Genomic DNA, 22,435 nt, shown 5'->3' on the forward strand with positions numbered 1-22,435 from the left:
TCCTCTGGCGGAATCAAACAAACCTGGTCTGGTAAACTGAGCGCATGCTTATTCAGACCCGCGGACAAGGCTTATTCAGCATGAAAGTGTGCCCTCACCCATATCGGGATGGGAGGAAGTCTTCGCTGGTTTCCAAACCTTTGGATGTGGCCTGGGCAATTAGGGTGTACCTGGCAGTTACGGGGTCCTTCAGGAAGTCACACTTTGTGCTCACGGTTGTCCTCGCAAAGGGTTGTCCGCTTCCTCTGCGACCATTTCCAGATGGATCAGACAGACTGCGGTTCAGGCCTATTCTATCAGGGGTGAGGTTCCTCCTTTCCCTGTCAAGGCGCACTCTTTTAGGGCGCTTAGTGCTCCCTGGGCTTTCCGTAATCAGGCATCAGTGACGCAGGTTTGCAAGGTGGCAACCTGGTCGTCGGTGCACACTTTTGCAAAGTTTTATAGAGTGGATGTGTTGCCATGTGCCAATGCTTCCTTTTGCTGCAAGATTTTGCAGCCTGCTGTTTAAGAGGACCTGATCCTCTGAGGGTGTAATTGTTTTTCAGGTGGGCTCCAGTTGTTTGGTTGAGCTCCTATTGCCTGGTTGGCTATTTAGCCTTGGGAATTTTTTGCTTTTTCTCATGTTTGACACTGCTTTGGGATGTCTCAATGGTCCAGAATGACATGAGCTGTGTCCGTCAATGAACGAAAAAGAAAATGGTATTTTTGACTTACTGTAAAACCCATTTTCTGATGTTCATTGACAGACACAGCACCCACCCCTCTGTGGAGTTATGATTCTCCTTGTGACTATAGCAGGAAGAGGGAGTATACCGTCTGGGACATGAGTGTAGCCAGAAGTTTATTCTGCCCAATGTCCTACTGCTGTTGTAGGGGGCAGCAGAACCCAGTGGTCAAGAATGACAGGATCCGAGAAATGGATTTATGGTCAAAAATCCAATTTTTTTTTTAATTACAAAAAAAAAAAAAAAAAAACACATTTCCATGTATATTTTGCAGTTAGAGATGTAATTGGGATAGTGACATTTGTGAATTACATGCGGCATCTTCCTGTTTAATTGCATTTCACAATGGCTGTGTTCTATTGCTTCCTTAAGCAAGGCTATGACTATAAAACTTTGAAAGTCTTCATTTTGGATGATCTTTCTAGATAAGGGGATCAGCGATTACAATGGAAATACAGAGCTCCATGTAGTAGTTTACAAATCCTTTTTTTATTATGATTGCAAAAATATGGATGAGCAACCATGTAAAAGGAACTTCAAGACTTGCCTTAAACAGTGCAATAATAGTTTTATTCACTCATCCCCCGAAAAACACTACACTTCCCCCTTTACAGGAGAGCTGTAAATCATATTGAGCACCCTCCCTGTGCTTGTGATGTGTGTGCAGAGAGAGGTCAACTGATGAAATAAAACTTGATTCATCTTCAGTAAAATATCTAGTTTTTACTAAGGTTTATAGTTAAGATTTATTACTCTAAACCTCAGCATAGTGGCTAAGTGGTTAGCACTTCCAACTGGCAGCACTGGGGTCGTTGGTTATAATCTCAACGATTGCACTATCTTCCGGGAGACTACAATTCCTCCTTGTGCTGGCACTGGTTTCCTCCGGGTACTCTGGTTTCCCCCCACACTCCAAAGACATGCTGGTAGGTGATTGGCTCCTGTATAAATCGGCCCAGTATGTGAATGTATAAATTTGCATTGGGGACCTTAGATTGAGAGCTTCTTGAGACTGGGTGTGAATGTACAATATGTATGTAAAGTGCTGTGTACATTGACGCTATATAAAAGTACCTGTAGTAATATTAAGTGTTTTTCAGTTCTTACAGCTGCTGTGACACAAGCCTCTTTACAGTCAATACTTCACAAAATCATCACCGCTGGACCCTCTGCTTTCAACATTACTTCTCTTATCTCTCAAGTTGCACAGCTGTCAGCACAAGGTAATCAACGCCTGCAATGTTATACTGTCACAAAACTCCAAATATGATGTAATGCGTAAAGAGCCTTTAACCCTTTCTTCTAGGTACATACCCGTCAGCAGGGGTTTTTCACACACTCTTGGTGGCTGCACCCACTGGGAGTGTGTGTATATTTGACAAGCCAGGTGTCAGATGGAAGAGATATAGTTGCTGGGCAGCCGCCCGATTGCTTCCAAAACGGTCTGGTAGGGACTGTCCCCGCCATGCATCTCGGGTTGCAGGTGCAATGCTGGACCCCTGTGTGATAGTAAAAAAGAAATTAAAAATTGTAAAAATAAAATACACATAAGCACATAAAATCACCACTCGCTAAAGAGCTGCGTGATGTTGCAAAAAGCAAAATATTTAAATTGAAGGTGGTAAAGTGAAGGGCAATCATTTTTCCAATACACAGCTGAGTTCTTTTCAGTAATACCATAAAATAGAGATGAAAATGTCGATTAAAACCGATCAAGTTGCTTTGTGTCAGTATTCTGTCCATGCCAAATTTCTGCATAGGGCTTAGTGCCTCTACCTACACACAGCTGCAAAGGTTATTAATATTTAAATAGAATACCCCTTATTAGCAGTATAGTACCTTTTTGAAGTAAATGCATGCTTTGGATGAAGGATGGATGTAGTATTTTCATTTTTGTTGTAGGCTCTTTACCATGTGACCAGCTGTGTCCAATCACAGCTGGTCACATAGTACACAAGAAGAGCCGTTGATTGGCTTTCCTTAGTTTGTGCCTAAGAAGAGGAGAGCCGATCTGCGCCTCTCCTGACGGGGGGGTCTGCACTGGTAATCAGAGCATTGATTACCAGTGCAGACCCTTGGGGGGGGGGGGGGGGGAGATGTGCCATTAGAACCACCAGAGAGGCACACCCATGACCCCAGGGATGCCCACCAGGGATGGCAATCATCGCTCAGGGAGCCCGCCAGTGCCCTCCCCATCAGTGCTGCCCACCAGTGCCCATAATTGCCAGTGCCCTCCGCATCAGTGCTGCCTGCCAGTGCCCTCCGCATCAGTGCTGCCCACCAGTGAGCATTATTGCCCACCGGTGCCGCCCATCAATGCTGCCTATCAGTGCCCACCAATGCTGCATGTTAGTGCTACCTATCAGTGCTGCCTATTGGTGCCGCATATTAGTGCCACCCCATCAGCGCCTGTCAGTGTGGCCTCATCAGTACAGGAAAACAACGTATCTACAGTAAACCCCCGCTCCATCGCAGTTCCGTTTTTGCGGTCCCGGTATATTGTGGTTTTTTTGTAATGTTGTTTTACTATATAAATCATTAAAAATGAAATATGTTTGTGTTTTCCATAGCTCTTGCTATGTCTCTCAGTATCTTTTGTGTGTTTTAAATGAGTTTCTATTGTTTTAAAAGTGTTTAAAGACCTTAAAATGCTTCTACACGTACAGTGACAGTAAAAAAAAAAACATGCCTACAATGCATTTTAATAGGGTTTTTTTATTTCACGGATTTTCACTTTTCGCGGGTGGGTCCGGAACGTAACCCCCGCAATGGAGGGGGGTTTACTGTATTTACAAAATTGTATAACATAAACAAAAAAATTTTCTCGTCTTTTTTTATTTGTTTAGCAAAAAAGAAAAAACCTTGCGGTGATCAAATACCACCAAAAGAAAGCTCTATCTGTGGGGAAAAAATGACATAAATTTGGTTTAGATACAGTGTTACATGACTGCCCAATTGTCATTCAAAATGCAACAGCGCTAAAAGCTGAAAATTGGCCTGGGCAGGAAGGGGGAGAAAGTGCCTGGTATTGAAGTGGTTAAAGTGTCACTAAGGCTTCATTTAGATGTGCAGTTTGGTGGTAAAAATGTGCAGTAGAGCTTTACATGGGTTGATGCATGGCACTATGTGATGTATATGACTGCCACTGTATGATGTGGGCGTGTCTGCTCTGGAATTTGTATTGTATTGTTTTTTTTTTTTTTTTTTTTGCACAAAGTTTAATAAAGTTCTTCTTGATATAAAAAAAAAATAGTGCAGTAGAGACATGTTTTTGCCACCCTTAAGCTACAATAGGCAGCAGATGAGGGTGTTTTACATGCCGCAGTCAAAATGCATTCTGCATAATGAGTTTTTAATGACATTCTTTCTGGCCAGCCTATAGCCCTGAGGTAAAAACGTTCCATTAGCGATATTGACTGGCTGCTCTGCTGTAAGTAAGTTAGGGTTAGGGGGCGCAAATTACTTGCCCTGCCCCAGGTGCTGACAGCACACGTTATGCTAAAAAAAAACTGGCTCCTAACTTTTTTTTAACTGGCTCCTAGATTTAAAGCAAATTTGTCATGCCCTGAGGTTAGAGACTGCTTTGTGTGATACCATTGCACAGAGCAGGTAAGTACACTACTCAAAAAAATTAAAGGAACACTTTTTAATTAGAGTATAACACAGGGCTCGACAAACCCCGGGCGCCAGGTCGCATTTTGCAGTAGGTGTCCTGTCCCTTTTGCTCCCCCACCTCCTCCCCGAGTGCACAGACTTCCACGCCGTCCGAAAATTGAGGCCCCGGCTTTTCGGCCTTTTTCTGTGAGATGAGAGAGGCTGGGGAACTGGCACCCTCTTGTGGTGGCAGGGAGTAATGACTGTTTCCACTGCCTGTTAATGCATTCCCATCTCCTTCCCAAGAGGAGATGAGGAAAGTTTTTGCAGGCTTCATCTCCCTGTCCAGTTACCTTTGCTTAAAGGTAAGTGGATAGGGAGTGTGGTTATTAGTATTTTATTTTTTTAATTTAAAAAAAAATAAAAATTCTTTTTTTTTAATTATTAAAAAAATAAATGTATTTTTCTCAATTATTAAATTTTATATATATATATATATATATATATATATATATATATATATATATATATATAAAATATAATCTTTTTTTTTTTCCCTCATCGCCATGCCACAGCCTTTCACACGGGCTGTCTGATCACGTCCGCCCGTCAGTTTTTCAGGCAGACCTGATCGGACCCTTCATTCTCCTCTATGGAGCGGTAATCTGCCGCCATCTGATCCTGTCCGCCAAAAACAGACGAATGGTGGTTCTATTTTCTATCCACCCCCATGGATCGGATCAGATGGCATCGGATGGAAAGAGACAGTCTGTTTCCATCCAATTGCGCTATAGAGGAGAGTGGGGTTCTAGTCGTATTTATGTGTAAATTTAGTATCCGTTTTATTAAATAAAGCTTGGTTGTTAGTTTTAAAAAAAAACAAAAAAAAAAAACTGGCTCCTAACTTTTTTAGCTGGCTCCTAGATTTCAGGCAAATTTGTCAAGGCCTGGTATAACATCAAATCCATTAAACTTTTGGGATATTGATCTGGTCTGCTAAGTAGCAAAGGGGGTTCTTAATCAGTTTCAGCTGCTTTGATGTTAATGAAATTAACAGGTACACTAGATGGACAACAATAAGACCCACCAAAAAAGGAATGATTTTACAGGTGAAGGCCAATGATATTTTCTCTATCGTTCATTGACAGCCCAGCTCCATAACAGCTCTTGACCATTTAATTATGCTGCCCCCTACAGGAGAACACTAGGCGGGAAAAAGCTTTACCATGCCTATGGGGCCGTCCCTGCAGGCATACACCCACACACTCTGCTATAGGCTTCAGTTTTTCTGCCTAGTTTAGAAGTAGGACCTAGTTCCCCTGCTGGGACTTCGGTCTTAGCTGTTTTTTTTTTGTAAGCCTTTACTTTTTAGTTAGTCTTGTTCCTGAGAACTTCAAGCAACAGCCGGATGGGTTTTATACTGGATATCCTTAAAGCGGAGTTCCACCCTGGATTTTTTTTTTTTTTTTTTTTAATACCCCCGGGACAGTCAGGGCTAGTGCATTCCACAATGGCTAGCCTCTGATCTGTCCCGGGTTGCACTTACCTGTTAGGACAAATACTTACCTTGCAAACGTCTTGTCCAGCGCTGCCATCTCAGATGTGGGCAGCTTGAAGCCAGCGAGTCCTCTTCGGCGTCTTCTTCCGCCTTCTTTGGTCCCACGATGCTCTGCGCCGGCCCCGACGTCACTTCCGGGTCGCGCGCGTCATCCCTCCACAGCTTCTGGGCATGCCCAGAAGCTGTTTAGAAGGGGATGACGCGCGCGACCCGGAACTGACGTCGGGGCCGGTGCAGGCGCAATGATTCCTGGGAGCTATGACGTCCAGCTCCCAGGAATCATTGCAGAGCCAGGAAGTGACGACGGGCCGCGGCCGAGGAAGAAGGAAGTAAGGTAAGTATATTTTCTTCGCTACGAGGTAAGTAAAAAAAAAAAAAAAATATGCGATTATCCATTTCTTTTTCAGGTGACCCGGAGCGAGAAGATGGAGGTAAGTATAAAAATAGGGTGGAACTCCACTTTAAGGTCTCCCAGCCCGGCCAGCGAGCGTACGCAGGTTATAGTCCAGCACTAGGCCTCGCTATGACAGAGCGCTGATGGACGAGGGCTGGCCTGCGAGTGAAACACCTTGCCAGAACGCATAAGACCTGGTTCACCCTGAGTCGCAGCGTACCCCCTGGCGCCGTCAGGACCCCTACCCCAGGTGGAGAGGTAGTCTGTTAAGAGTGGTGCCCACCTGATGCCGTTGGTATGGTGGTGAGTAAGTGTCCCCCCCCCCCCCCATTTCTCTGGCGGTCTTGGGGTGGACGTGGGCCCCTCCCTGGGAAAGTCGGACCCTTGGGTATTCCTCGGTTCCTCTGGCCTCTCGGTAATACCAGGCCCCCCCCCCCCCCTTAGGCTTTTCCCCTCCTCAAGCAGGTTCCTTCCTCAGGGGAGCGGGGGGGGGTGTGGTTATCCTAGTGGGGGCCCCTCCTAGGGACCACCTGATGCCACGGTCTAATGACCCCCCTGGGGGGGGGGGGGTCCTGGAGACCGCATAGCGCTCTGTGGGGGCTGCCATTTTGTCGTAGTTTCCCTCTGCATCAATGTAAAAATTTTTCCTATTGAACTACATGGGCGGCCATGTTTTCGTAGTCGTCGTCCCCCCAAGCCCCCCCCCCCCAGAAATGCGTAGGGCTGCCATTTTCTTGGAGTCCAAGATTGCTGGACAGCAGGGAGAAGCTAGGGTGACTAGTACATGACCCAGGTATTTCTTTAGTCCTCCATATCGTTTTGGCGGTATGTTACTGGGGTTCCTGTAGGTATTTCTCATTCACCCTGCTGCAGGCTGTGCTAGGGCTGGGACCTGTGGTTCAGCAGTGTGGATCGTTTTTTTTTTTTTGCATTTTTTCTTTTTTATGTATTAAGTAAATTTGGAGTCCCAGGACCAAATCTCATCCACAGACCCCCTCAGTGCGGTTGCAGGACCCTCTGGGTCGCAGCCCCTGTCTGCATTTATAGCGGTTTTGGAAAACTTGGTCTCAAAAGTGGATTTAGTTTTTAAAAAAATTCCACTAGTAGAAAGCGCCCTATGCCTTTCCCATCCTCTCTAGTAGCCTCAGATTCTGAGGTAGATATGGCTGCCGCATGCTATCCTGGTGGATCTGCATCTTTGCATTGTGATGGCGAGGAGGATATATCCTCGTGGGAAAGTGCGCTTGTGAAGGCGCTTAGTGCCAGTGCGGGAAACCTTAAAAATGGATGATTCTACAGCGTCAGGGATGCAGGTGTCTTTTGGCACCCACAAATCCCAGAAGTCGGGCAAGGTTTTTCCTTGTCTGGAACTTTTTGACATTGTCAATGAACAGTGGGTGCGCATCAAACAAATGTTAGTGGTGCCTAAGCGCTTTAAAAGGCGCCGCTCCTTTGCGGACGCGATATCCGCTAGATGGACGATACCACCAAAGGTGGATCATCCGGTTTCCAGACTAAACAAGTTTACTGTGGTTCCGGTGGAGGAGTCCCCGGTCTTTGCAGACCACGAGGATAGACAGATTGAGTCTCTGTCCCGCCATTTGCATGTGATAGCAGGCTCTATACAGAAACCGGTCTTTGTGATCACTGTGGTATCACAGACCTTAATGGAATTGGCAAAGTTTCTGAAAGGTGACTTGGAAATGGGAGCAGCTCTCATCGGGCCTGATAGAGCTAATGGGCCAAATGGTCCAAACCCTTCTGTATATGTGATGCGGCTCCACTGGTAGCCAGAGTGCCTGCTGTGGGGGTTTCTGTTAGACGCATGGTGTGGCTAAAAAGCTGGTCTGGACCAGGCTTTTAAAACCGCTCTTTCTGACCTTCCCTTTATGGGGACAGGTTGTTTGGATCCTCCCTAGATGGATTGATCAAAGGCCTTACGGGTGGGGAGAGTACTCTTCTTCCCCAATCCACCAAGGGCAAGGCACCGCGTAATAGACGGGGGCCTTCATTCACTGCTCATAGGCGGCCCTTTCGTACCTCTGGGTCGCAGGAGAAAGGAGCTAAGCCATTCAGGTCTTCTGGGGGTTCCGAGAAGATATGGTAGAGTAAGCTGAGAACAGGCCAATCTGGATCTGCGGACAATTCCTCGTCTACAGGCAGGGCTGCCCTCACCCGTTTTCTAGGGTGGGAGGACGTCTTTGCTTCTTTCCAGAACCGTATACTTCCTTGATTCAGGACAAATAGTTTCACAAACTGATCCAATCGGGTTACAAGATTGAATTCATGTCCCGACCTTCGGACAGGTTCTTCCTGTTCAACATCCCCTTTCTCCAGATCGGTTAACAGACCTACGAGAGGCAGTGCAAGATCTGTCACAGGGAGTGATTGTGCCGGTTCCCTCTCGAGAACGTTTTCAGGGGTTTTATTCAAACCTGTTCACTGTGCGCAGGAAGGGTGGCAATGTGCGTCCAATCCTGGATTTTACAGCTCTGAACCGCTTTGTGCGGATACAGAAGTATTTAAATGGAGTCTACTGGCACGGTGGTGGCGTTCCTACATCAGGGAGACCTGTTGGCCTCTATCAATATCAAGGACGCATATCTACACATCCCTATTTACACTGGACACCAGCGTTTTCTTCGCATAGCTGTGGGAGAGAAGCACTTTAAATTTGTGGCGTTACCCTTTGGTCTCGCCTCTGCTCCCAGGGTCTTCTCAAAAGGCCCTGGGCTAAAGGCTCGGGGCCAAAGGCTCCGATATTGGCACTTCTATGTCAGAGGGAAATTGCGGTTCTGGGGTACCTGGACGATCTCCTGTTAAGAGCAGATTCTCATTAAGCTCTGTTAGGGGATTTTGCATTCACTGTAAGGACTCTGCAAGAGTTTCGGGAAGGACCATCAATTTTGCAAAATCAGCCCTGGTACCATCCTCAAGACTGGCCTACCTGGGTCTGACTCTGGATTCCGCTTCGGCAAAGCTTTTTCTTCCCCTGGACAAGCTGCATAAGTTACAGGGGGCAATTTGTTGTTGTCCAGCAAACTGTCCTCTCTACGGACTTGTATGAGAGTCCTAGGCCTGATGGTCTCGACCTTCCCATTTGCTCAGTTACACATTGGGTCATTGCAGAGGGAAATTCTGGTCAAACGGAACAAAGATCCAAAGTCTTTGGATTCTATGATTCAATTGAGTCACAACACAGACTGCTCTTCTATGGTGGCTTCGCTCATTGGCATTGCGCCAGGGCAAGTCTTTCCTTCCCTTGTGTTGGACTGTGGTCACCATGGATGCCAGCCTGTCCGGCTGGGGTGTAGTGCTGGGGAAGCTGTGTGCCCAGGGGGTCTTTGACAGGGGAAGAGTCCATACTACTGATCAATGTCCTGGAACTCAGGACAATAAAGCTTTGCCTTTGTCACTGGACAAATCGTCTACAAGGTTGTCCAGTCCAGGTTCAGTCGGACAATGCCACAGCTGTGGCTTACATCAGTCATCAAGGGGACACCAAGAGTGTCCTAGCGTCCCTGGAGGTGGCAGAGAATTTTGTTCCTGCGCTCTCTGAGGTACACCTCCCAGGTGTGGAAAACTGGTAGGTGGGACTACCTGAGCCGTCGGGTGTTGGATCAGGGGGAATGGTCTCTACACCCGAAGGTGTTTCATCTCCTGTGTGCTCTGTGGGAGACACCCAATGTTGACTGGTGGCCTCTCTGCTCAACAGGAAGGTTCAAAAGTTTGTAGCCAGGTCACGGGATCCCCTAGCCGACACCGTAGATGCACTGATGGCTCCTTGGGGTCATTATTGGCTGATCTATGCGTTTCCACCACTGAAACTCCTCCCGAGACTTCTGCACAGAAGAGAGGCGGAGGGGTTTCCAGTCATTCTGGTGGCTTCAGATAGGCTTCGCCAGTCTTGGTATGCAGGTCTGGTAAGATTGGTTGCTGATGCTCCTTGGAGACTTCCTCTCAGTGAAGATCTGCTGTCTCAAGGGCCGATCTTCCATCCAGTTTTACAGTCGCTTTAATGGCGTGGCTATTGAAAGCCAGGTGTTGAAGGATAGGGGTCTTTCTGATTCAGGGATTCTTACACTGTTGAAGGCCAGGAAGTCTGCTTCCAGTAACATCATACGTGGAAATCATGCATTTTCTTTGTGTGTATCCATGAAGGTGCATCCTCGCCTTTTTTTCACTGGCTATAATCTTGGCTTTCCTTCAAAGAGCTGTTGAACAGAAGTTTGCCTTTGCTACTATTAAAGGCCAAGTGTCGACCTTGGTTGTATTTTTCCAACGTCCTTTAGTCTCGCATGCGTTGATTCACACTTTTATCCAAGGGGTTCGTCATGTGGTTCCTCCGAGGCGATCCCTGTTACCTTTGTGGGATCTGAATTTGGTATTGTCTGTCTGTTCAAAAACCTCCTTTTGAGAACATTAGGGAGATTCCTCTGCTTACTTTGTCTTAAAAGGTTGCCTTTTTGGTGGCTGATACTTCTGCTCGCAGAGTATCAGAATCGGCGGCGCTTTCCTGCCACTTGCCTTATTTGGTGGTCCACAAAGATAAAGTGGTACTTCGACCTAGTTGGTCATTTCTTCCTAAGGTGGTTTCTGATTTCCATCTAAATGAATACATTGTGCTGCTTTCTTTGTCCTAAGCCCTAGCATCCTATGGAAATTGCTTTGCATTCTTTTTATTTGGTTCGGGCAATTAGGGTTTACCTGGCGGCTACTGAATCTTTCAGGGTAATCGGTTTCTCTTTTTGTCCTTATGGAAGGACCTAGAAAGGGATTGGCTGCGTCGGCTGCGACCATTTTCGAGGTGGATCAGTCAGACGACGTTTCAGGCTTATTCACTGAAGGGTCAGGTTCCACCTTTCCCTGTGAAGACGCATATTACTAGGGCGCAGAGTGCTTCTTGGTCTTTTCACCATCAGGCGTCAGTGATACAAGTTTGCAAGGCGGCAACTTGGTCGTCTGTGCACACGTTCACAAAATTTTTTAAAGTAGATGTGTTGGCATCCTCGGATGCTTCTTTTGGCCGCAAGGTTTTGCAGGCTGCTGTTTGAAAGAGACATAGTCTCTTTAAGGGTGCTTGTCCAGATGAGCTCCTGTTGTTCCTGGTTGAGCTCTATATTCTCTGGTTGACTAAAGTGTTAGCCTTGTTGGGAATTACATTCTTTTTCTGCGTTTTCCCACCCCTCATGCAAATACTGCTTTGGGACGTCCCAATGGTCAAGAATTGTGGAGCTGTCAATGAACGATAGAGAACTGGATTTTTATCTTACTGTAAAATCCTTTCCTCTGAAGTTCATTGACAGATGCAGCACCCACCCCCTCTATCTTGAGTGGGTTGGGTTTTTTCCTCTTAACACTGCTTGCAACGAAACTGAAGCCTATAGCAGAGTGTGTGGGTGTATGCCTGCAGGGACAGCCCCATAGGCATGGTAAAGCTTTTTCCTGCCTAGTGTTCCCTTCCTGTAGGGGGGCAGCATAACCCAATGGTCAAGAATTATGTGGAGCTGTGTCTGTTGATGAACTTTAGAGACTTTTACGGTAAGACACAATCCAGTTTTTTTCCCCTACTTATCTTTTCTGACTGTTTTTCACTAGTTTTTCCCTAGTTCACAATCCAGTACTGATCATCAGTGCTGCCCATCAGTACCACCTATCAGTGCTTCATAAGTAGTGGCTAGCAGTCCAACCTATCAGCGTTAATCAGCGAAGGAGAAAAATTATCTTTTTGGAAAATTTTATAACGAAAAACTTGTATTTTTGTTTTTAACATTTTTGATGTTTTTTTCTTTTTTGTATAGCAAAAAATCCAGTGGTGAATAAATACTACCAAAAAAACATACTGTGCTTCGTGATAGTGCAATTGTCATTCAAAGTGCGACAGCGCTGTAAATTAGCCTGGGCAGGAAGGGGGTGAAAGTGCCCAGTATTGAAGTGGTTAACCACTTGCTGACCCTGCTATAGCTGAATGATGCCTTCAGTGCAGCTGGCCAATTCTGGGAGGGCGCCCTGTTAAGTCGTCCCGTGCTCGCGCCCGTTTCGGGGCGCTCTGTGATCGCGGTGTCCATTTACAGCTGATCATGATGTAAACACAAGCCAGTTATTGGCTTTCCTTTTGCTGACAACGGGAGGAGGTTAGACTCGAAAACCAGCTTGTGTGAAAGGGACATCTACACTGATAATTAGGGCACTGATTATCAGTGCAGCCTCATCCATGTCCAACAAACAGTCCAAGAGAAAAATGAACTGTTTGCAAAATTTTATGACAAACGATACCCCCCCACCCCCCAAAATTTTTGGTCTTTTCGTTTAGCTAAAAAAAAAAAAACCCAGTGCTGATCAAATACCACCAAAAGAAAGAAAAAAAAAATAATAAAAATGTTATATGGGTAGAGTGATTCATGACTGCGCAATTGTCTTTTGTGTGACAGCGCTGAAAATTGGCCTGGGCAGGAAGGGGGTAAAAGTTTCCAGTAGGCAAGTGGTCAAATAAATTTTTAGGTTGCATTTGCCATTAAAAGCACAAGGGATTTACTTTTTTACAAGATGTTTCTTGTTTCAGCGACACAATCAAATCAGTCACCCATGTCTTTGACGTCTGATGCCTCATCGCCAAGGTCATACGTGTCCCCCCGAATCAGCACGCCGCAGACTAATACTGTTCCCCATAAACCTTTGATAAACACCACACCTGTATCTTCACAGCCAAAGGTATAATCCTCTGACTTTTCACTCCCCCTTTTGTAATGAAATGCACTGAATATTTTGTGTTGGTGAATAAACCTGGTTTTCATTCTAGGCCAGTACTGCAGTTGGTGCTAAACAAGGACCATCTACACAGACAGTACCACAGCAGTCAGTAACTGCAGAAAAATCCCAAGGACATGAACCTGCCTCCCCCCGAAACCTTCAGCGTCAAAGGCAAGTACTGTATAGGGTTTTTGCTGGTCCTTCTCTTTAAATCTGTGCAGTCAAAAACTAAAGCCTTGTTTCTTGAACTTTTAAATGTGCTTGGTTAGGTCTTACTGAATTATATCAATTCTACTGTTGTCTGAAAGATCAACCACACCTAAATCATGATTGCTGGCAAGTTGAATCATATGCTGGTTTTTACATCTCTCATTGATAACCCTTACTGTGGTATCTCTGGCAGTATTCTTGGCCAGCCTGATAACAGACCAAAAGCTGAAGTACACCTGTCAGGAAAGGCTTCCATTGCTGACCTCTACTTCTCAACATGCTTGTCAACTGTCAAACTGTTTCTTTGGGTTTCTGTACTTAACGAGTTTCTTAAAATAGGTTTAGCCTTATGGTGGCCATACACTATACAAAAAATCGGCTGAAATTCTGACATTTGGACAGTTAGTTTGTTTTTCAGCCAGTTATAATGGGCACAAATCTGTAATTGGTTGTAACATTTTTGAGCCAAAAAACGAAGGACAAGTTTGGAAATTTTCTGCCGAACAAACGATCAATTGAAAGGTTAATGTTTTTCTCCAAACTGTTTGCACTAGGTATATGTGAAAAACAAACAAACGGATTCATTTATGTTCATTGAACGATTTATCGGGCATTACATGATGGCACTATCCTCTGCTTTCACAGCCAAGTGTTCGTTTTTCGAAAAGGAGTGATCGATTTTACGCATAGTTATTCGCCAGCAATAGACATACTTTTCTTTGAATTTTATTTGCCGTGTGGATCATCTGAATCTTGGACTCTGAACCATTGAATTCAGAAATGACCTGCAATTTTCAGGGGATAAACTATGGCAGGCACTTAGGACAGGCCAGGGAACAAACCATTTTTGAGAAATCTGGCCATTAGTTTTTTCAGAGATGTATGAAGGCATTGGGTGATTAAGCTCCCGTTCACACCGATGTGGCTTTGAAATCACGCTACTTGAGCACGTCAAAGCTGCACATAGGTACAATTTTATACTGCCAATTTCATTTCAGCTTGTAACTTCATATACCAGAAGTCTATGCAAGTTGCAATGAAATAAATGAAAAGTAGTGCAGGATCCTTTTTCATCACTGCGACATGAGCGGTTCCATTGCCGGCACTGGAACTGTCAAATGGCATGACGAGCTGCACCGATTTGATTTATGATAAACAATTGGTTTCTAACCCCTTTCTGACCAGTCCTAGCATCCCTTTAATAGGGTCTGTATTCCTTGGTGGATGGGAAGGATCAGTGATCATGTGTCCACTGTCTGCCTAAAGTTAAACTTCATTGACAAGGCCATGTGTAAAACATCTTTCTTTCCCACCAAAGCACCCCTATTCTGTCAACATCAACAGAAGGCAATTTGTGTTAAATACAGCAATAGTAAAAGCTGCTTTCAGAAAACACGGTCTAATAGTCTGTACACATGATCAGAAAATGGTACGAAAAATATCGCTTTTTAAGCAATCGTATGATAATCTGATCTTTTGTACACAGCTTTCAAGAGCCGATCATGACAGTTAATCTGATGTTCACTAGAGATGCACCGAAATTTTGGCTGCCAAAACATCAGCCGAAATGGTGGTATCTGAATTTTGCCAATAAGAGAAAAAGGTGGCAATAATGGTGCCAAAAACTCACATAAATTTAACAGCAAATTTGCTGTGATCTTTTTATGTTTTACCGTGATATTGTGCCCATTTAACCACAATTTTAACTGCTCATGGTTTGTTTTTCATAGATCATGTGACATCAAAAATGTAGCACGGGGGCGTTCATGATGGCGTTCATGATGGCGTTCATGATGGCGTTCATGATGGCGTTCATGATGGCGTTCTTGCTGCAGTTTCAATGCATTTTAACTGGGAAGTGCAAAATGCAGCAAACAGGATTTTTAACATAACAATGGAAGCGCGACATACATAGAAATTAAAGGCATGCATTATTTGTGAGCTTTTCTTGTGCTAAAGGTGCCAATAATGACCGACAATAAATTGATATTCATTTAAATTCATGATCTTAATTGAAAAGTTGCATATAATACAATTATATATAAACATATAAATATTTTTTACAAACTGTCATTTTTGGTTTTCGGCCAAGTGCATCCATTTTTGGTTTCAGCACCAAAATTTCCATTCGGCTCACCTTTAATAACTGATGGGAGGGATAAGCACCAAAATTTCTTGCACAATACCAGATCATATTTTCTCTTTCGTTCATCGATGGACACAGCTCCTTATCTTCATGACCATTGGGTTATACTGCTTCCTACAGGAGTAGGACACTTGGCAGGAAAAAGCTTGACTACGCCTAATGGGGCAGTCCTAGGGGGTATACTCCCACTCTCAGCTATAGGCGCTCAGTTTTTTTTTTCTGCCTAGACAGGGGTAAGGACCTAGTTTCTTGCTGGGATCTCTGGTTCTGGCAATTTTTTCCTTTTTAAATTTAACTTTTTTCTGTCTTTGTTATGTTGCTGTGAGAATCTACAATCAACTGCCGGACTGGGCAATCTAGATTCAGAGGTCCCCCCAGTTTGGCCAGCGAGCACAGGCATGCTTCAGCCCTGCGCTAGGTCGACCTCGACATAGCCCCTCTGTCGCAGTTTTCTTTCTGGCCGACAGCCCCCCCCCCCCCCCCCAGTCCAATGGAGCGGTGGTCTGTCAGAACCGGTGCCCACCCTGTTTCTGGTATGCTGTCTCCCCTCTTATGAGCTGGCTTTTGTCACAGGCTCTTAAAAGGAGCTTGTTGGATTTGCTTCTGGTGCGCAACTGGGGGGTTGAGCAGGGTTCATCGCCACCCTGGGGGTTGGTGACTAGGGCAGGGATGCAGTTGTTAGGCTGGGGAAGCGGATGGTATAGCATCCGCGGGTCTGCGCCTCACGCGTTCGGATCCAGACTAAAATTTCGGCCGCTGCCTACTGGTCGGGAGCTATGTGGAGCGGCCCAGTGAGGGTTGCTGAAGCCACTGCCATCCATTTGGGCATCCGCCCTCAGCTGCCACTGGGTGGTCGGCTCCGCTGGGGCTCATGCCCAAGTGGCTGAGCGTCCACAAAATTTTAGGCCACGGCATGCGTCGTTGGGCGCCTCCGTTGGGGGGGCGGCCCCAGTGAGGTTAGCTGAAGCCCTTCTTTCTTTTGTGCAACAAAATCCGGCTGATAGGAGGGTGGAGGCTCTGGCCCACCATATGTTTACTTTGGCTGGTTCAGCACATAGGCCGGTATTTACTATTGCCCTGCTATCGCAAATTCTGACCGAGTGGGCTAAACTTTTACGCTGGGACCTGGAAGAGAAACCACTTCCCCCCTGCCTTTGTGGAGCTGGCGGATCAGTTGGTCTTCTAGGGGCTACAGTTTATCTGTGATGCCTCTTTTGATGCGGCTTCTTTGATTCTAGGCTATCTGTATCAGCAGTGGTCCTTTGGCGTATTATCTTGCTGAAATGCTGGTCTGCAGACCAGACTTCTAAGAAGGCCTTATCTGATCTCCCCTTTGTAGGGGATCGCCTGTTTGGAGCTTCCTTGGATGGCATCATTAAGGGTCTTACAGGGGGGGAAGAGTACTCCTCTTCCGCAGGCTAACAAGGGCAGGGAGCCCCGTCATAGATGTAGGCCATTCTTCTTGGCTCTTTTGTCCCTCAGGGTCTCAAGGCAAGGGATTAAAGCCTTTCAGGGCCTACACTGGAGGTTCCAATAGGACCTGGTCTGGCAAGCCACGAGAGGGCTCTTCCAGACCTGCGGACAAGGCTTGCTCTGCATGAAGGGGGCGCCCTCAACCGTATCTGCTGTGGGGGGACGTCTTTGCTTCTTTCCAAACCCGTGGACCTCTCTTATTTAAGACAAATGATTCCACGAGTTGATTCGGGCCGAATACAAGATCGAGTTCTTTCCTTCAATCCAATTGTCCCGGAGTTGGAACGTTTTCATGGATTTTATTCAGATCTATTTACTGTTCCCAGGAAAGAAGGTTACGTCCATCCGATCTTGTATCTCAAGGTCCTGAATCGCTTTGTGCGGGTTCAGAAATTTCGGATGGAGTCCATTCGCACAGTGGTGGCATTCCTTCATCAAGGGGATTTTCTAGTCTCTCTCGATATCAAGGACGCTTACCTTCATATCCCAATATATGTAAGGCATCAGCGTTTTCTTCGTTTTGCATTGGGAGAGGAATTGGATTCAACCTCAGCCAGGGTCTGTCTTCCAGAGGCGAAACCGCTGAAGTTGCAGCATGCGGTTAGGCTCCTGCTGTCCAACCATCGGTGGTCTCTTAGGACTTGCATGCAGGTGCTGGGTTTGATTGTCTCCACCTTCGAGGCGGTTCAGTTTGTGCAGTTCCATACCAGGCCTCTGCAGAAGGAAATTCTTGCCAAATGGGACAAGACGACTCAATCCCTGGACAATCTGATCCTGCTGAGCCGGGGAGCGAGAGGATCCTTGCTTTGGTGGCTCCGTTCCCCGGTACTTCGACAAGGGAAGTCCTTTCCCCTCCGGTACTAGACAGTGTTTAGCACAGATGCCAGCCTATCTGGGTGGGGAGGGGTCTTGAGCACGGATTCGGCTCATTGGTTTGGACTCGGGAGGAGTCTGGTCTGCCGATCAATATCCTGGAGAGTCGGGCGATCAGGCTTGGTGGATCGTCTGCAGGGATGTCCAGTAAGAATTCAGTCAATGCCACGGCGGTGGCATATACCAGTCATCAAGGAGGCACCAAAAGTGCTCTAGCGGCCAGAGAAGTAGCTGGCATTCTAAGGTGGGCAGAACGATATGTTCCAGCCCTCTCTGCAGTGCACATTCCAGGGGTGGAAAATTGGCAGGCGGACTACCTCAGTCGGCAGGCCCTGAGTCCGGGAAAATGGTTTCTTCATCCGGAAGTGTTTCAGCAACTGTGTGTCCAGCGGGGGGACTCCGGGTGTTGATCTGTTGGCCTCTCATCTCGAACCGGAAGGCTCAGGTTTGTTGTAAGATCTCGGGATCTCTGGGGTCAGTATCTGATTTATGTTTTTTCTCCACTACAGCTCGTGCTGAGGCTTTTGCGCAGAATCGAGGCAGAAGGTATTCCAGTCATTCTGGTAGCTCCAGACTGGCCTGTCTTTGTACACAGGCCTTGTGAGGCTGTATGCCGATGTTCCTTGGAGACTCCCTCTCAGAGAAGATCTTGTCTCGAGGGCCGATCTTCCATCCTGCTTTAACGGCATGGCTATTGAAAGCCCAGGTACTGAAGGATAGAGAGTTGTCTGATTCGGTGATTCCTGCTCTGTTAAAAGGCTAGAAAATCTACTTCTAGGAAGAATTATCATAGAGTTTGGAGGGCGTACGTCTCTTTGGTTTACACTTTCGTCCAGGGGGTTCGCCACTTGGCTCCTCTGGCAAGGTCTCTGGTACCTAGGTTGGGACCTCAATTTGGTACTGTCGGTTCTTCAAAAACCGCCTTTTGAAAAAGTTTGTGAACTTCCTCTGTTTACTCTGTCACAGAAGGTAGCCCTTTTGGTGGCATTACTTCTGCACGCAGGGTGTTGGAACTCGCTGCGTTGTCCTGTCAGTCACCTTACCTGGTGGTTCACAGGGACAAAGTGGTGCTATGTCTCTGTCGGTCTTTCTTTCGTAAGGACGTCTTGGGTTTTCACTTGAATGAAGACCTTGTGTTGCCTTCCTTGTGCCCTAAGCCAACACATCCTAAAGAAATTGCTTTGCGTTCCCTGGATGTGGTTCGGGCAATCGGGGTGTACCTGGCGGCGACTGAGTCGTTTCGAAAATCTGATTCTTTATTTGCCCTTACAGGTGGATCTCGAAGGGGGCAGGCCGCGTTTGCTGCAACCATTTCCAGATGGATCAGGCAGACGGTGTTGCAGGCCTATTCTATTAAGGGTCAGGCTCCTCCTTCCCCTGTTTAGGTGCATTCTACAAGGGTGCTCAGTGCCTCCTGGGCCTTCTGTCATCAGGCGTCAGTGGCTCAGGTCTGCAAGGCGGCCACATGGTTGTCTGTGCATACATTTAACTAGTTTTACAAGGTGGATGTGTTGGCATCTGCGGATGCTTCTTTTGGCTGCAAGGTTTTGCAGGCTGCGATTTAGAGGACCTGGTCTCTTTGAGGGTGTATTGTTGTTTTTTTTTTTTTCTCCAAGTGAGCTCCAGTTGTTAATGGTTGAGCTCCTGGTTTTATTTAGTTGGCTATGTTTAGCCCTTTTTGGTAATTATGTGAATTGCTGTTTTCCCCACCCCTCGTGTTGACACTGCTTTGGGACGTCCCAAGGGTCAAAAGATATGGAGCGGTGTCCGTCAATGAATGGAAGCGAAAACTGGATTTTTGTTTTACCGTAAAATGCTTTTCTCTGATGTTCATTGACAGACACAGCACCCACCCCTCTGTTGAGTTGGGTTATGTATTCTTCTGACACTGCTTGTTACAAACTGAGATACTATAGCAGGAAGTGGGAAGTATACCCCCTTGGACTGCCCTAGGGGCGTAGTCAAGTTTTGTTTCCCCCTAGTCCTACCCCATTGGAGAGCAGCATAACCCAAGGAATGGAGCTGTGTCCATCAATAAACAGAGAAAATGATTTTACGGTAAGACAAAATCCAATTTCGATATGAGACTAGAATGCAAAAAAACAGATCATTCGTCCGATAAATTTTTTTTTTGTGTACCAGGCATTACGCATGGTTTAAAAACTGCGTACAGGAAGTAACGTAAGAACGTTTGTATCTACTTTATTTCCTTCATCTTCAGATTAAAGGATGAGCATTGGTCTGCATAGGATGTTTGCTAAAGTAGAACTATAGACAAGCTGCATCCAGGCTCAGACATCTGTCCCTTTCTGCAGCTAACCGTTCTGTGTGTGGCTACATGCCAACAGTAGCAGCCGCTTTCCACCCGCCATTTCGTTTAGCCTGGGTTCACACTATTGCGAACACAGACATTGCGTGTGGTTAGCACCGCATTGCTTTGCACATCACGTGTGCAATGCAAATTCAGCCATACGATTGTATGACTGAACTCCCATTGGATTCGCACAAAAATGTACAGGAACCTTTTTTTTCACCGTGCACTGGAATTGGATCGCATGGATATTTACACCCATGCGATCAGGTTTCTGTCCGAATTCATAGTCCGCACTGCAAACCGATCTGGGGGTGTCATTAACTTTGTATTGACACCAGCAGCGGTTCACAGAGCGCAATGTGAACTACCGGGGGGGGGGGGGGGAGCGATGCGGGAACCTGCACTAGAATCATGGTGGTTCCCGCATCGCAGGAGTGTGAGCCTAGGCTAAAAGGGCTGAGTAGCCACTGCTGATCGTATGACCTGGTCATTTAAAAAAAAAAAAAATCCTTCTCAGATGCTTGTTGCAGGAATCCATCAGTCGCTCCTACACAGCCATTGGAAAGGGGCCTAAATGTGTTCCTATTTGACCTGTTAATTAGTTAACCCTAAACCAGTTCTAATGTCTTCCCTTAACTACTTCTGTTTGTTTTTTTTTGGGGGGGGGGGGGTTCTATTATTTTTATTTGTTTATTGGATGTGTTTTATAGCAGTAAAAAATATTTTTATTTTTCAAAACGGTCTGTCTTGTTTTTATAGCGCAAAAAAGCAGAGGTGATCAAATACCACCAAAATAAAGCTTGCTTTGTGGGGGGAAAGATACATAAATTTTATTGGGTACAGCGTCGCACAACTGCGCGGTTGTCAGTTAAAATAATGCCGTTCTGTATCGCACAAAATGGCCTGGTCATGAAGGGGGGGGGGGTAAATCTTCCAGGGGTCAAGGGGTAAACTAGGTTTGTGTGCTCCTTGCAATGTTTAAATTTAGAATTCCATTTTACCACCACTGAATCTACATGTTTTCAGAATTCACAAAGGTTGTTACAAAACCCACCAAATTTCTGACATGTTTTTTCAATAAATGACCTGGAGAGATCCCAATGACTAAACCCCCTATTGGAGCGAAATGTGTTAGAGAAGCTTGGTGGTTCTTGTAATTTTATTTTTCTTTTTCTTTTTTTTTTTTTCTATCTGTAGAAGTGAATGGAGCCAAGGTGTGGTGCTTAAATAGTGAGTCTTGGTCAAATGACTTCCCTATGATTGTTGCCTGTTCAACTCTCCCTATGTCATGTATCTGTAACAAAATGTAGGCTTTCTGTGGCCATCTTTGCAAATGTAGAATAGAGAGCTGGCCATAAAGGTAGATCGATTTACCCAGCTGACTGTGTCGGCTTTTATGAGGGCTTTGTGCTTTTCAGGAACACTTTTTTAGAGGGTGAAGTGTGCCATGGAAATGAAGGAGGCAGTGGTCTTCAGATGGGAAGGATTTTTTATAACATCTCTGTGTACATCAGTGACACCTAGTGCAACATTTGGGTACTGCAAAGGTTATGATGGTAGCAGAACATTGGCACATGTTAAGGTCATTCATATTGAGTTCCTACCGCTAAAGCAAGTCCCCCAACCCCAGATTTTCATTTTGTCCAGCTTATGGTGACTAGTTTGTCAATAAAATATGTAGTTTTGCAAAAGGATGGTTGCACAGCGTGCTTTATTTCCACCCTCCCCCCTCCTTTTCATGCTATTGTTATAACAAATGCAGCATAAAAGTCAGAGGATCATCACATAAATATTTATCATTGGTCTCCTTTTAGTAGTCAGAGAAGCCCGTCTCCAAGCCCAAATCTTGCCTCCAGCACTTGTGCATCAAGCACGTCGTCTGTATCACAGAACTCGTCTGCACGATCATCTTCATCTTCACTGACGCCAACGCTAGCTGCCTACTTCAATGAAAACCTTATAAAGCATGTGCAAGGCTGGCCTGCTGAGCACGCTGAAAAGCAGGTAATGTTCGCTATCCTGTTTATTGCTTTCCATTCTTTTTTTGGTTGATGGCGTTTGTAAACCGGTTATAGTGTGAAAGCTAAATTTAGAATCCGGTTACTATGCACAGCGGCACCAGATTCTGTGTGCAATAGTTTTAGTAAATCCCCCCCCCCCCATATGTTTATCTGGTGCAGGACTTTTCTAACAGAGTGCTGTTTTACAATGTGTGGGTGGTGGTCATTGGATTAAAGGTAATTTTGTTATTTGTGTCGAAGTAGAGATAAACAGAAGGGATCACAAGAATGAGATATTGTTTGCTACCATCTAGTGCCCTTTTTCCCCACATGTAGATGGTTGGGATGAGCTCCAGGGCAGCTGGGCAGATTTTTCGTCTGGTCGAATCTATATTTTA

The 22,435-nt window shown here is 45.7% G+C and overlaps 1 protein-coding gene across 2 annotated transcripts in view; it reads left to right on the forward strand.

Annotated features, from left to right (window-relative positions):
• WAC (WW domain containing adaptor with coiled-coil) overlaps positions 1-22,435 on the forward strand; it is a 120,543-nt gene that overhangs the window by 94,191 nt on the left and 3,917 nt on the right. The window contains exons 9-13 of one of the 2 annotated variants that reach the window (XM_082259695.1): positions 1,826-1,948; positions 12,834-12,982; positions 13,071-13,201; positions 21,235-21,267; positions 21,852-22,041. In XM_082259695.1, coding sequence (XP_082115821.1) covers positions 1,826-1,948; positions 12,834-12,982; positions 13,071-13,201; positions 21,235-21,267; positions 21,852-22,041 — 626 coding nt within the window. The remainder of the gene's footprint in view (positions 1-1,825; positions 1,949-12,833; positions 12,983-13,070; positions 13,202-21,234; positions 21,268-21,851; positions 22,042-22,435) is intronic. The other variant, XM_082259694.1, reaches the window with a different exon arrangement.

This window comes from Pelophylax lessonae, assembly GCF_965119305.1.
Source record: "Pelophylax lessonae genome assembly, chromosome: 5".
NCBI classification, from domain to species: Eukaryota; Metazoa; Chordata; class Amphibia; order Anura; family Ranidae; genus Pelophylax; species Pelophylax lessonae.